General features: G+C 36.0%; 1 protein-coding gene across 6 annotated transcripts in view; it reads right to left on the bottom strand.

The window, feature by feature from the left end:
* Positions 1-14626, bottom strand: part of LOC148941056 (uncharacterized) — a 118523-nt gene that overhangs the window by 62322 nt on the left and 41575 nt on the right. Inside the window, exon 4 of one of the 6 annotated variants that reach the window (XM_089104934.1) lies at positions 6573-6741. The exons of the other annotated variants lie outside the window; for them this stretch is intronic. Coding sequence (XP_088961060.1) covers positions 6729-6741 — 13 coding nt within the window. The 3' untranslated portion in view covers positions 6573-6728. Of the gene's footprint in view, positions 1-6572; positions 6742-14626 lie in introns of those variants that run through there. 6 annotated transcript variants of the gene reach the window in all.

Here is a 14626-nt window from a genome sequence, read left to right as displayed (position 1 = left end):
AAGGTTGTTCAGCTCCTAAATTTTACAAGCTCCCAAAAATCCACAAGGATGGAGTCCCTATAGACCCAATTGTGGCTTCTTATAGCTCTCCGACTACCAGATTGGGGAAATGGTTGTCAACACTTTTTCGCCCCCCTTATGCAAACGCAAACTTCATACATAAGAAATTCAGTTCACCTTGTTGAAAAATTAAAAGACATTGAAATAAAAAAAAAGATACAATTTTGGCCAGTTTCAATGCCATTTCTATGTATACGTCTTGCGATATTAAAAAATGTGAACTAGCTCAGCAAAGGAAATTAGAAGATAATATTGATCATTTTCACCCAAATTAGGGGTTTACCCGTGGGTACAAGTCTTTCACCATTTTTTGGCAACTTTTTATATGGAATTCATTGAAATCTCTCCTCTGGAAATTTTCCGATGAAACACTGGTTCTGGGGTAGGTTTGTGGATGATGTTATTTCCGTGTGGGAGGATGGAGGAGAGTCACTTAACTCCTTCTTAACTCATCTAAACACTTTGGATTCTAACCTTCAGTCCACTTTAGAACTAGAACATAACCACAAACTTCCTTTCCTAGATGTTTTAATTTTCAATAAGTCTCCTGGGATTTAATTTTCTATTTATAGAAAGCCTACGCATAACGATAGGTATTTGCATTTTTCCTCCAACCACTCTCCCTGCATAAAAAGAGGGGTTGTTATTTCTTTGGTTGACCGAATAATAAGAATAAGCTCAGAGCCTCACATAGACTCAGAATTGAACTATATTAAGGACATTTTATTTTGCAATGGCTACCCTACAAAATTACTTGAGACCATTATAGACAGAAGACGAAAAAAGGCAGAGGGGAGTGCATTACGTCCACAAGCCCCAACAGATACCGGCCCATTGGTGGATGATAAGAAACTTTTCACTGTTCTACCCTACATTCCAAAATTGAGAGACAAATTGAAAAGAATCCTTAAAAAACATAAACTTAGCGTCACCTTTAAGAATTCAAATATTACACAGAACTTTTTTAACAACGGCAAAGATAAAACCAGCCCCATTCTGGGTAGTGGTGTTTATAGAATTCCTTGTTCTTGTGGCTGTTTTTCTGTTGGTAGAACCCAACAGCAATTGGGGGAGAGGTTATCTGAGCATAATGCCTCAATCGACAAGGCAATGAGGTTACGCCAAAGGCCTGAGGTATTTGATTCCGCCTTGGTGCAACATGTGTACGAGAGTCCACAACATTTCATTTTGTTTGACGAGGTCTCCATCGTTGCACCCGTTAATGGTCTCACGCAGGTTTTCAGGGAGGCAGTTGAAATAAAAAAGCACATTCACCAAAAGGTAGCTCTCAATAGGGACACTGGAGAAATTTTTCCAAGTCCCATTTATCACAAAATTATTAATTCTGATCGTTTTTACATACATCCATAAAGTTATATTGTGCAATCGAATAGTCTCCGATAACAATCAAACTGGAAAGCGATCATCCTTTAAAGGTGCTTTACGCAAAATGAAATTCTGAAATGCCATTTAGCCTTGTGTTTTTTATTCAGTTACCCTTTCACCGTTACTAAGAAAGGATCGTCCAATTTTAGTTTGGTGTTTTTATTTTAAGGTTTGGTTTTTATATTTTTATCAGTTTTATTCTGAACTGAGGACGGTCAAGCGGAGGTCTTGACCGAAATATTTGCATAATTTTTCACTGGCTGTTAATAGTCCTCGTTTTCTTCCTTTCTTCGCGATTTTTGTTTTATCATGATTAGCCAGTGTGGTCTCAGAAATTATTTAAGAATAATTAACTCCCCTCTCACGCCCACCATTTCCCCAAACACATTCAATCAAATTTTAGAGATAGCCATATTGTTCAACGTAGTTGAAAGTTCTATAAATTATTTATTTAAGGATGACAAACCCCCCCCCCAGAGCCCCAAGGCAAAGGTTGTAAGTTATGCCCTGGGGGCATATAAGATTTTTATAGATGGGATTGTCGTAAAACCTTCAAAAGGGGCTCAATCAATTGGAAATTGAGAGGGATACTTTTTAATAGTCGAAAGTAATTGGAGGGTAACTAACCCCTCCCCCCCTCTCACGCCCACCATTCCCCCAAACACATCCAATCAACATTTTCAGATATCCGTTTTGTTCAACGTTGCAGAAAGTTCTGGAAATTAGGTCTTTGAGAATGACACCCCCCAGCCCTCAGGGCAAGGGTTGTAAGTTATGCCCTGGGGATATATAAGGTTTTTATTGAAAGTGTTGTCTTAGAAACTTCAAAAGGGCTCATTTGATTTAAAATTGAAAGCGCTATTGCCCTTTTTAATAGTTGAAAGTGACTGGAGAGCGATTAACGCCCCTTTCACGCCCACCATTTTCCCAAACATACCCAATCAAAATTTTGAGATAGCCATTTTTTTTAACGTAGTTGAAAGTTATTTAAATTAGGTCTAAGAGGATAACAACAACCCTCACAGCCCTTAGGGTAAGGGTTGTAATGTCTGCCCTGGGGGCATATAAGGTGTTTATAGACAGCTTTGTCGTAGAAGCCCAAAAAGGGTTCATTCGATTGGAAATCGAAAGGCCTAGTGCCCTTATTAATAGTCGAAAGTGATTGGAAGTCTTGACATTTTTATAGTGAAGATCGATGTGGGTATAATGTATTATTTTTCTGTTGCTGTATAGACCAGGGCACTTTGTATCGAAGGAATTGTCGTAGGAATTTCAAAAAGGGCTCATTCGATTAAAAATAGAAAGGGCTGATGCCCTTTTTAATAGTCGAAAGCGATTGGACGGAAACTAATCCCCCTCCCACGCCCACCATCCCATTTACCTTTATGTTTAAAAACTAAATGTTGCCTTAAGATTAAATCAAAATGCACTGTGTTAATGCTAATTCCCAATAAGGCATCTCAGCAGTATCCCAAGAACGACTGAGGGTATTATTTTCAAACTTTCGGGGCTACTTCTGCTCTTAAAATTTAACCAAATCAAAATAGCGTAATTGTATCCAAGCTATCAAAGAAAGTAAACCGATTTTTTTGCGAATGGTATCAAGTTTTCTATTTCAGGTCAACTAGAGGAGGTATGAAACTAAATTAAACACTACTATTTGTGTCCAGATTTTTAAAAGGGTCTATATTGTTAAAAACTGCTGAAAATTTTTCTCCAGCCTACAAATAGCGGGCTAAATTATAAATTCTTAAAAACAAGAAAAGATTTAAAGTATTATTTTCTTTTGCCCTGAAAAGACTATGTCAATATAAAACTAAAAAATTTTTTCCACAAAGTAAGTTTTTCAAAGACAAGTAAAGAACTCCATTAAACAAAAAATGAGCAAAAATAAAATCAAATAATCTACCAAGCGTGAAACTACCATAAATCAGGATCGATAAATAAATGAAACCCAAAACGAACAGAAATTACAATAAAAAACCGAGTCAAACTCAAAACGAGCAGAAATTAACATAAGTTGGGCTCAAAACTCCTATGCCTTCCTAAGGCCAGAACATAATTTGCAGTTTACTGAAAAAAAAATACAACTGATTGTGTACTTTCAGTTTAATATACATATACTCATATTTAGCAATCAAAATGTTTACATTATTTCATTTTTTAAAGTTATAAAAGTAAAAACATATCTATTTTTTCACTCCAGTGCAAATTATGTTCTGGCCTTGGGAAGGCATATGGGTTTTGAGCCCAACTTATGTTAATTTCTGCTCGTTGTTTGTTTGACTCAGTTTTTTATTGTAATTTCTGTTCGTTTTGGGCTTCATTTATTTATCAATGCTGAATTTTGGTAATTTCATGCTTGGTAGATTATTAGATTTTATTTTTGCTCATTTTTTGTTTAATGGAGTTCTTTACTTTTCTTTGAAAAACTTATTTTGTGGAAAAAGTATTTTTAATTAATTAACAAGTAATGACCAAAAAACCTCATCAATAAGCTTCAGCATTAATCTTCTTGGATTAGAGCTAAATCTTTCCAAGATATTATGGATAATTACTTCTTGTTTAACTTTTATTCTGTCATTTCAGCTGTTTCAGTGGTATTCTGTCATTTCCAGCTTTTTCAACCATCTACCTTTTATCAACTGCTTTTTTAGCCATATACCTTTTTTCAACAGCTTTTTCAGTTATATCTAGTGTAAATTTGAAGTTCTAGGGGGGGCAGCAGCCCCCTGCCCTCCCTCCGTGCGCCCATGCCGTTACAACTATAATGATATCGTACCGACTGTTAGTTGTTTCGTCACAAAAGGTGCAGTTGATAGCTCAATTACTTTTTTTTTATTAATACAATTTATTTCTCTGTTTCAATTTCAATAAATGAAAATCAGAAAGTGTTTTTGTCTGCTGTAATTCGTCCCTCATTTTCATTCCGGTTTTCGTTTCAACCTTGGCGTTTGTGTTCCTTTGCACCTTTGTTCCTATGTCACCGTAACGTTTCCTGTGTCTCATCCTTTGTTCGTTAATATTTTAATTCCTGTGCTCCTTCTCTGCCGTGTTGCTTTGTTCTCACGCTCCTTTATTTTTTCGTGTCTTTTTTGTGTTTATACCCATGAACACTCTTGCATGAAAACGACTTTTGATTTTTCAAAACTTATGCGTGCTATGTCATCTTGTATGATGAAACACAAATGAAAAACTGTCAAAATTACAGCGTTTGTTTGTGAAAATTACATTTTACTTCAATCCCATCAGTTTCGATTCTTGATAATGAAACTAGAATTTTCAATTTCTAATCGAATGAGCCCTCATCTCCTGGCGTTATTTGAGAAGAACAAACAAAATCAAGATTTCCCGTTGAAATTAAAAGAACTTCGGTGTATTATTTGTTTTTCGTAAAATTGCAACTTTATTACAAGGTTTGCTAAATATAATCATCCAAATAAAAACAAATTTCGATTTTATATATAGTTTTTCTTTTCTATATATAGAGGGGATTTTTTTTTTAAGGTTGGAAATTGAAAAACCATGGTCAAATATTCCCGTTCTAGTTAGCAGAATTTCCGTTTAATTGGTCCTTTTTTTAAGATTATACCTTTTTATAAGGTTTGCTATATAAATAATCAACCCAATTAAAATGAATTTACACTTTTTATATAAACATTTTACATAGTTTTATGATTTTCAGCTTCTCCCTGAAGGTCAAAATTCTTTATATCTGCTTTAAAATCTAATAATACTTTTTATTATGCAGATGAAAATTCATGGAATAATTTATTAAATTTTTAATCGACAACTTTGGAAATTGTAATTTCAAAATTTATTTATTTATTTCTTATTTTTACAAAGTGTTTCAAAGATTTTATAATCTTCTGTTATATTTAAGTATAGTGTTTAAAAAATACGTTGATAAATCTGAAAAAAAAACAAAACACAATAATGTTAGCATGCAGGAAATCGAACATTCCATCTCCTAAAAAACTGGCTGAGAGAGAAAAAGAAGCGATGTAGAGTGAGACGAACCTCTTAAAAGACAAGAGAGGCCGAAAAGGCTTCCTAAGAGACAAACTGGTAGCGACAACGGAGATGAGAAATATTCCTTAAGAACACGAATTCCTCTATTCTGTAGCCTCCGATCAAGAGCTGGATGACTCTCAAACGCATACAGATAGACAAGACGACAATAATAGCGGACAATAAGTGGGAATAAGCGAAAAATAAACAGCCTACACGGCATGATTTGGTAAGAGAAATTTGTGGCAATGCAGCATACCCACATTACAGCTCATCTTTAGCTAAGCATAGCATAAGAATGAAGGAATGAATAAAAAAAATAAGGATAAAGATTGTTCTGAGCCATTGTTGGCACACATGGCGTCAAATCAATGTTTCAGTTGCTGGTCTTCTACACAAGGACAAGTAGAAAGCTTGGTACCCAAACTTGCTGCGGCGGGGGTCGAGCCCAGATCCTATATTTCCAAGCAGAGCATAAATCCACCGTACTGCAACAAGACAATGAATAAAATGATTTCCCGTTTTTAACAATATGACAAATGGAGCAACTATAAATGAAGAAAAAAATAGGTAAAAGAAAATCCAGTTACAACGGTAGCTAGCAACCTAGTGAGAAACGATTATCAAACAGTTCGTGGTAACGAACTGTATAGTAAGAGTGACTCGTCTCAATAGTAACCAAACTTTAAAAATCGGAATTTCAATATCAATAGATACATCAAAAGAATCGGATTTTTACGCTGACTTTAAATATTTAAGTATCATCAAGTTTAGTCTTACTCGTCAAAAGTTCTAAGCCTCGGAAAATTTGCCTATTTTCAAAAAAAAAGAGGGAAATACCCCCTAAAAGTCATATAATCTTAATGAAAATCACACCAGCAGTTTCAGCGTATCAGAGAACCTTACTGTAGAGGTTTCATGCTCCTATATGCAAAAATGTGGCATTTGGTATTTTTTGCCAGAAGAATTATAATCAGAGGCAAGTAGCAAGCTTGTCGCCCAACCTTGCTGCGGCAGTGTTATTGCCTAGCAGAGCATCAATTCACAGTACTACAACAAGACAATGAATAAAATGTATTTCCCGTTTTTAACAGGATGACAAATGGTGCAATAATAAATGAAGAAAAAAAGATGAAAAAAGAAAATCCGGTAACAGCGGTAGCTAGCAACCTAGTAAGAGACGATTATATACAGGGACATATAGCAAGCATGTCGCCCAACTTTGCTGCGGTAGGGTTTGAATCTCAGGTCCAGTATTGCCAAGCAGAACATCAATCCACTGTGCTACAACAAAACAATGAATAAAATGAATTTCCCGTTTTTAACAGGATGATAAACGGAGCAATAATAAATGAAGAAAATATTAAATATAATGAAATGCAATGTGATATACGAATCAACAAAAAGAAAGATTAAATCCTGGAAGCAACTAAAACAAACAAATAAGTTGAACCTAAATTATAAATTACACAAAAATTACACTTTAGGAAAATAACATGTAAAAATCATGTTTCTTATCAAGCAAACTTTTAAACTGAATTTGTCTTTCAATAAGAGCAGCAATTAAATTTCTTTTTATAACCATGTGAGCTTCAAATGGTAAATTCCCTGTCCTGGCTGGATACTTATCTAACATTATAAACTTTATCACCAATCACCACAGACTGAGAGAGTCCGCAAACAATTACCACCTCTAGAGACAATAGCAAGATTTATCTTAGAATATAATAAGATTATTCAAATAAACTTAAACAATAATAACTAGTATATGATTTGACCAGGGATGAGCTATTAAAAGAAATAAAAGAGAAAAGGAACAGAAGAAGTAGTACTAGATATGCTATATAAGGATTGATCCTGTAATAGTTCCTTTTTCTTAGTTTCAATCAATGATAGGCTTTGACAGAGGAGGGGTGTGTACGGTCTGGAAGAGTTGGCAAATAATTACCATCTTGAGAGACAATAGCAGGATTTATCTCAGCACATTTTAATACAAGTCTCTTACGTAAGAGAGTTTGAAAAATGTCCCCACACTGAACTCAATAAGGAGAAGAAGTATGCTAAAAACAAGAATGAAACACACCTATTCAAAGTACCAAGAACAGTGAAAATGAGACCTGATTGTTTGAGCTGGGTAAATTGGAAGTTACACAATCTTATACATTTTATATATTTAGTAAAAAAAAACTTAAATATATTTTAATACAATGGTCTAATATATAGTTATCACTCATTCTCCTATTACCTTTGCTGTATTCTTTAGAACTAATTTTACCAAATAATAAGATACACAGGGGATAAATGTAACCCGACAAAACTATAGATTTCACACCGAGCCTACTACTGACCTCGCTTCTTACCTTGACTACATTATATTATATAAAAAGTATTATAATAAAGTTATTATTCTTTTGTATAGCTACTGTATAATTACTGTGACAAACTTATCTGGTATATTCTACCAGGATAGAACATTAACTAAAGCTATTCTACAAACTGAAAAAAATACCCTTCCATAATATTTAAACTCAGGACTAAACGGAACTGATGATTTAAACACTTTTGAACTACTAATTTAAACTATAAAATTTTGTGATCGCAATCTTGTCCTACCAAAAAGAATGCTTGAGTTTTAATTTTTGGTTAGAAAATTGTTTTTTATAGATTTGAAAGGAATAAATTTACAATACAGAAAAATTAGATGAAAAGGAAGTCAGAAAAAAGGGGCGAAACATTTTTCATTGAAGACTTTGTGGTGTTGTCGTCTCTGTAAATCCCTGACAGGCCACAGTGTCGTTTGTTCTTTTACTAAAAACTAAAAAAAGCTAAAAAAGGAACTGCCATTTAGCCACTTGATATTCTATAGGAGTTAAAAGTAAGAAAAATTTGATAACAAGTTGCCATTTAATACGCTAATGAAACCAAATCAATCGTCACAAATATACTAATGCGGAAAAACAACTCCTGCAAGCTTTGGTAGCACTTAGCTTTTGACTATCATGACGAAGAAACATTTATTATAATGAAATAAAAAAATGACTGAAGTTGAAAGTTTAATTTAGCCCTTTGATTTACTATGAAATTGCAAGGAACATATTTCGAAGCAAGAAACAATGACGAAAACATACAGCCTATTAATATAATAAATTGAATGTTACAAAAATAAAATATAATATAAAATTATGTGAGTTGGGCAGTTTTACATTTCTATAATGGAGAAAGAAAAAATGTACAACAATTATATATTTTGATTTCAGTAAAGCACAAATGCCACTTGGTCCTCTAGTTGGTTTGAGTGGCAGCAACGCCATCCTTTTACGCAATTTTTATTGTCTGTTTTTAGTTCTGCCTCATTGTTAATTGGGATTTTTGATTGTTTTAGGCTTCAATTCAATATGCATAGAATGATTTCTGCTCGTTTGTCACATGGTTTGACTTGTCACATGGTTGACAATTCCTGCTCGTTTGACACTTGGTTTTCAATTTAGCAACTCAACAGCAATTGCTTAGATGAAACTTGAAACAGGTTTATATGCTTAAGTTATGAGATAAAAACATTTCCTTACATATCTTGTGTAATATTCTACTTAAATTTACCTTCATTGTCAATTTAAATGATCCTCCTTAGTGTTTTATTTAACTTACCTGGACTTTGAAGTAAGTGAATTTTTATCTCAAACCCCTTGGTAAAAACCTGAGTGTATCTGTGGTAAATAAAACCATCTGTGCATCTGTTTCTTCTGAACAATTCAAATTCCATAGATGCCAAATTTAGCCAAATGTTGTATTTTGGTACCACCATAGATCACATTGACTCAGCCGTTTTTCGCGCATTTTCGACGATATTTCAACAACGCCAAACAATAGTGACAGCCTGTGCAGAAGGGAGCGGAAACAAACACAAGAGACGTGTCGGTAGCGACCAGACATTGATCCTTAAACTGCTGAGAAAAGGCCATATGGGTACGGTCACTTCCCACGGGTTTTGTTAGCTGTATCATAGCAGATAGAAGTAGTTGAATATACGATTGATTAATTCAGTAACTGATTGATTCATTCAACATACGATTGATTGATTGATTGATTCACCGCCTGACATTTCACTCCGTACTGTCATGGCATCGTAGAAACTAGTCTTGAGTGCAGTTCTGAACTATGTGGCTCGAGCAAGGAAGGCTGGGAACACGGATGCGGATGTTGTCAAAGTAGGATGCGGTTTTTTTGCTGGTGATCAAATTGCGCAAGCCAAGCGGTTTATCTTGTCAGAAGCGAAAATATCCGTCAGATCAACTGGCAGACGGAAAGTTTCAGACACTTTTATAGACAACCTTAAAGCGCTTGATTATAGTGACAAGAATGCGGTGCCACTACCAAAGTTTGTCGTTTTCCAGCCAGATAAAGTTCCCTTTGTTCCGGGTGAAGCAAGCGTAGTTCTGACGAGGAAGGTAAACGAACCCTGTCTCGAGTTCAAGAGTTTTGATTCCTCATTCGGTCAGCGCAGTTCGTCTACTTCCACGTTGGGCACTAATGACATTGCAAAAGTAGGTGCTAAACCCTCGTATGCAGTTGTCCTCAATCTCCCAAAAACGCTCGATAATCCGGACACTCGCAAGTGTTTTGTCGATAGTATTTTCCCGAACTCTGATGAGATAAATAAACTTCGTAAAACCAAGGATGACTGGAATCTGATAGTAAGATCTAAATTGTTCACAAGAACCATCGTTGAGAACGTGATATCAAATGTTCCCGACGTAACTGCAAAACTAAAAGAGCGACTCTTCATTGCAGTTCTCAACCGTGTCCCGCCTAGTATAACAGAGCAGGACATCAAGACACTTGTACCTACTGCCACTGAAGTGGCTGAAATCAGCAGTTATGAACGCGTGAAAGTCTTCAAGATTTACTTTGATAGTAAAAATGATCTAGATCAGTTTCTTAGCGACGTGATCACACTTGGCTACGAAAAGCTGCCTACTGAACAGTTAAAATTTATGCCTAAACGCTGCTACTCCTGCCGCTGTGTTGGGCATATCGCAACTGATTATTCTCAATCTCACCGTTGTGGATGCTGTGGTGTCGAAGACCACACTTCAAGTAAGGATCTTCCTTGAAAAAACGATATGTCCTGTGTATTGTGCAACAAGAAAGGCAACACTTGCTATAGCGTGAGATGTCCAGCCAATAACTCACCATCAAAATGAACACTATACCCAGCAATGTCTCGTATAGTGTTGCATCGTGGAATCTGAATGGTAATTTTCTGAATCGTTCTGTGTTCTTGGAAGAACTAATGCCTGAATATGACCTGGTTTCGTGCTCAAGAACATTTTGTGACTTCTCTTAGTCTGAACTTATTAGATAAATCCCCATGTCATACAATATTCTCTGTCTGTTGGGGTTCCACCCCTGTTTTTTTCCCTTTCAGAAAAATGACCTGTTTTCTTAATTACATTTGCCTATAGTATAATTTCAAAAGACAGGTTAAATTCCCGTTACTAAGCGATAGTGGTTTTGCAATAAGTAGGCTTTGAACTAAGTTCTATCTTCGTACTTCCTGATTTTGGGAGTAATTGAAAGATAAAGCTAAGAGGTGGAATTGGGTTTGAATGGGATGTAGCTGATTGGCTGGGCCAAGTGTCGGTCCACCCCTCAGGACAGTGCTGTAAAGATTAGTATTATTTTTTAGTCTGCGTTTTGACCCCATTCGAGGATATATATATTTTTGTGGTACTATTGTGACCTTTTGGAAGAATACAAATAAGGTATTTTCTACAAACTGTGTACTAATTTCCGTAACCCGGGCAGGGTAGGAAAAGAGCTACGAGGTACCTTCGTTATTATACGGACAGGGAGGTTTGTTGCCTCCGAGGAGAGTATTAAGAGATTTCTTAGCCGTACCCCAATATGGGTATATTTGGCTTTAGAAAGTGGCCATTTGACCACTTGACCGCGTTACCATACTCTGGGACAGGGTATACTGTAAATAGGGTAGTACCAAACCCGATATTTTCAGAACCGGTGTGGTAGACACGGGCATAGAATTATAATTTGGGGCCGGGGCTTTCCCCTCCAATAAGTGGTGACACCCGTATATTACCACGCCAGTGGCGTTGTGGCCTACCAGTATAACACTGGTGGCAAAACACCACGAACAGTGGTGCCAGGAGTAGCTAGCACCACGAACATTGGTGGCAGCAAGAATAGGAATTATTAACAGAGTTGATAATAAAAGAATTCTGCGTTTTCAAAGAGACTAGTTGAGTTAGTCTACATAGGGATAGTAGCCTATTGTGGTTACATATAAAGAGAAAAGAAAGAAATACGGAATCAATTAATAGAATTATGAAGATCTATTATGGGCTGTGCCTTGTGAGATCATAATTGAAAAATTTACGAATCAATATATCGCGCAACTAATTAGTATTCAAAAATATAAGGCTAAAATTGCTGCGTGTCAAAGCAATTTTTTGCGAGAGACCGGAAGTTAAATGGATAAAAGAATTTTCATTTAGACTGAAGAGGTAATTTGAAGTTAACGGAATTTTGAAATTATGTCGGACAGAGATGAGATTAACTCAAGACCGAAAAGGGCGAGTGAAGCCCATATAAAAAGTAGGAAAATAGAAAGAAAGGGTAATATTGAGGCCTTAGAGAGAGAGAGTTCCGAGAATATGGGAAAAAAATACAGGCTGAGAAAGATGAAATTAGAAAGAATAGAAAAGAGGACGGAAAGGCTAGAGTAGCCTATAAAGAAAGAGACAATACACATATAGAACGAACAGATTCAGAAAATGAATTAAGAAAAAATAATGAAAGACGAAATCAAAGTAGTACGAGTATAAGGAGCAGTGTTGAATCGAGATCCAGCAGGAGCTCGCGAAAAAGCACTCAAATAGATACAACACAACAACTATTAAATTTCATGGAGAAAGAAAGAGAGAAAGATAGACAAGAAAGAGAACGAAAGGAAGAGGCTGATAGGATAGCCAGAGAAAAAAAGGAAGAGACTGATAGGAGAGCCAGAGACAAAAAAAAAGAAGCTGAGAGGAGAGCCATAGAAAAAAAGGAGGAGGTGCACAGGGCAAACAGAAAATGCATAAAAATAACGATTAGAAGGGGAAAGTACAAAGAGCCTCAAAAACCGTCAAAAATAGAAGTATCACCAGCAACAAACCTTCAACCAATTAAGAAAAATGAAGATGTACATTTACACATATACAATTTTGAAAAAAAAACACGGAAAAATATAATACTCCGTTAACAACAGGGGGAGGTGAACCGGCCCATAAAACAAATTGGGAGGCTGTGCCACCCTGTCGGAAAAAAGAAATGCTTGATACTCAAAATGATAATAATCTGGTAAAAGTTGATTCCTCGGAGCTTTTTTCTAAAAATTGCCATAATAAAGATGAGAAAGTAACCTTTAATAGAACGAATTGGGCTATAGTACATAACCATTGGAACGTTGACTATTTTTAGAGAGCCGATAAAATATATGGAAAATTGGCCGAAATAGTGATTAACCGAGGAAGTGAAAAGTCTTTGTTATGGAGGAAGTTAACTAAACATACAGGAAGAGACCATAAAAATGTTACTGCTATGTTGTTTTACCATGGAAACAAGTACAAATACTAGTCTGCTTGGATTAGAATAGAAATTGCAAGGAAAAACGGTCTGGTCCAGAGAAAAACGATAAAAGTAGGTTTAGTACCTATGCTAGCAGTGCACGTTTTACTAGGAGACTTTGGAGATATCTTTGCAGAAAATAGAAAACTTGAGAACACTTTTAATGAATATAAGATACTAACAAGTACAGGCGAAAATGAAGCGCTGATTGTACCCGAGAATAAGGAGAAGAAATTTATTGTACGCGCTTTTCCTCGGAAAGTTCGAGAAATTTTAGTAGAATATGAAAAACAAAATGTCGGAATTCAGTTCCCATTTGATAACGAACTATTTGTTTCGGCGGTAAGAATAAAGAAGACTAAAAGAGAGAAAAGAGATATTAAACGGAGCTACAATGAAGTAATGCAGTCAAAGATAGTGGACACTGGAGTCCAAATCAGATATAACGATGATTTATTATTTTGCGCCAATAACAAAATTGAGAAAAGTAGAGACGAAAAGAGGAATGCAAAGAAGAGACAAAATTTGGAGATTCAGCCTACAGTACCAAGAAATAAAAAATTTTTGGATGGGATGTGCCTTGAAAACATAAATAATAAGGGGGAAAAAGAGGTCAAAGCCCCATGGGGAATAAAATAAGATGGTTAAAAAATAGAGATGAATGACCTACAACGGGTTGGGGGAAAGTTGGGAGATATGGAATGTCGAGTCGGATTGGAAAAATTTGGGAAGGAATCCGATATTGGTCTGATCAACTCAAAAGAGGGTTTGTTCCTTTATGAGGGGGAGGAATCCCTTGGGGAGGATCCCCTGCGGGAAGTCGCGAAAGATAGTCCTTTTCCTCAATGCACAACTGGCAGACAAGTTGTGATCCCTCTACCGAGATTTTGCCTTTCTGATCTGGAGTCCTTGGGGGATACTCTCTCCCGGTCACTTCATACTTCAACCAAACCTTTGTCCAGTAATCCTATTCATACCTGTTATTCTTCATGGGAACCGACAATTATTTCCGGCAAATTGTATTCAGTGGGAGATGTACCCAAATTTCATTTTCAATTAGCATCAACGCATATTCTTCATTAATTATCCCAGGGGAGGGAACCCAGAAAAAAGGCGATTTATGATTCACGCAAAATTTTTCTTCATTCCCAGTACCCTTATCGTTGTCACAGGCCTTTGTATTTTTAGCCTTAGATTATTTGAAATTATACCAAGGGATAACTTACTTTGTGATTGAGATGCGGGGTTTTTTCTACAGATGAAAATTAAGAGGCTAGTGCAGCCAAATGTTCCACGATGGCTGGCATCATCATATGTCCCAGAAACTGATTCTCTGCTTCTCTCAAATGTAAATTCGTGAGAGCAAGAAAATTTTTGTTTTGCATTGTGCTGCGCACAATAATTATCTACGAATCTTGAAAACTTCAACTTTCAAAATTTAAAGCGGATACTATACGATGTAGACCATGGTGGTCCTACAGTAGAGAAGTGTCGAGGACGACCAATCCAGAGCCAAGCGGTGTAAGTAGTAACACAGACACTG

The sequence above is a fragment of the Artemia sp. Qi Xiang Cuo genome, chromosome 19, assembly GCF_049724085.1.
Source record: "Artemia sp. Qi Xiang Cuo chromosome 19, ASM4972408v1, whole genome shotgun sequence".
Lineage (NCBI taxonomy): Eukaryota > Metazoa > Arthropoda > Branchiopoda > Anostraca > Artemiidae > Artemia > Artemia sp. Qi Xiang Cuo.
The sequence above is the reverse complement of the archived record's forward strand: the minus strand, read 5'-3'. Positions and strand labels throughout refer to the sequence as shown.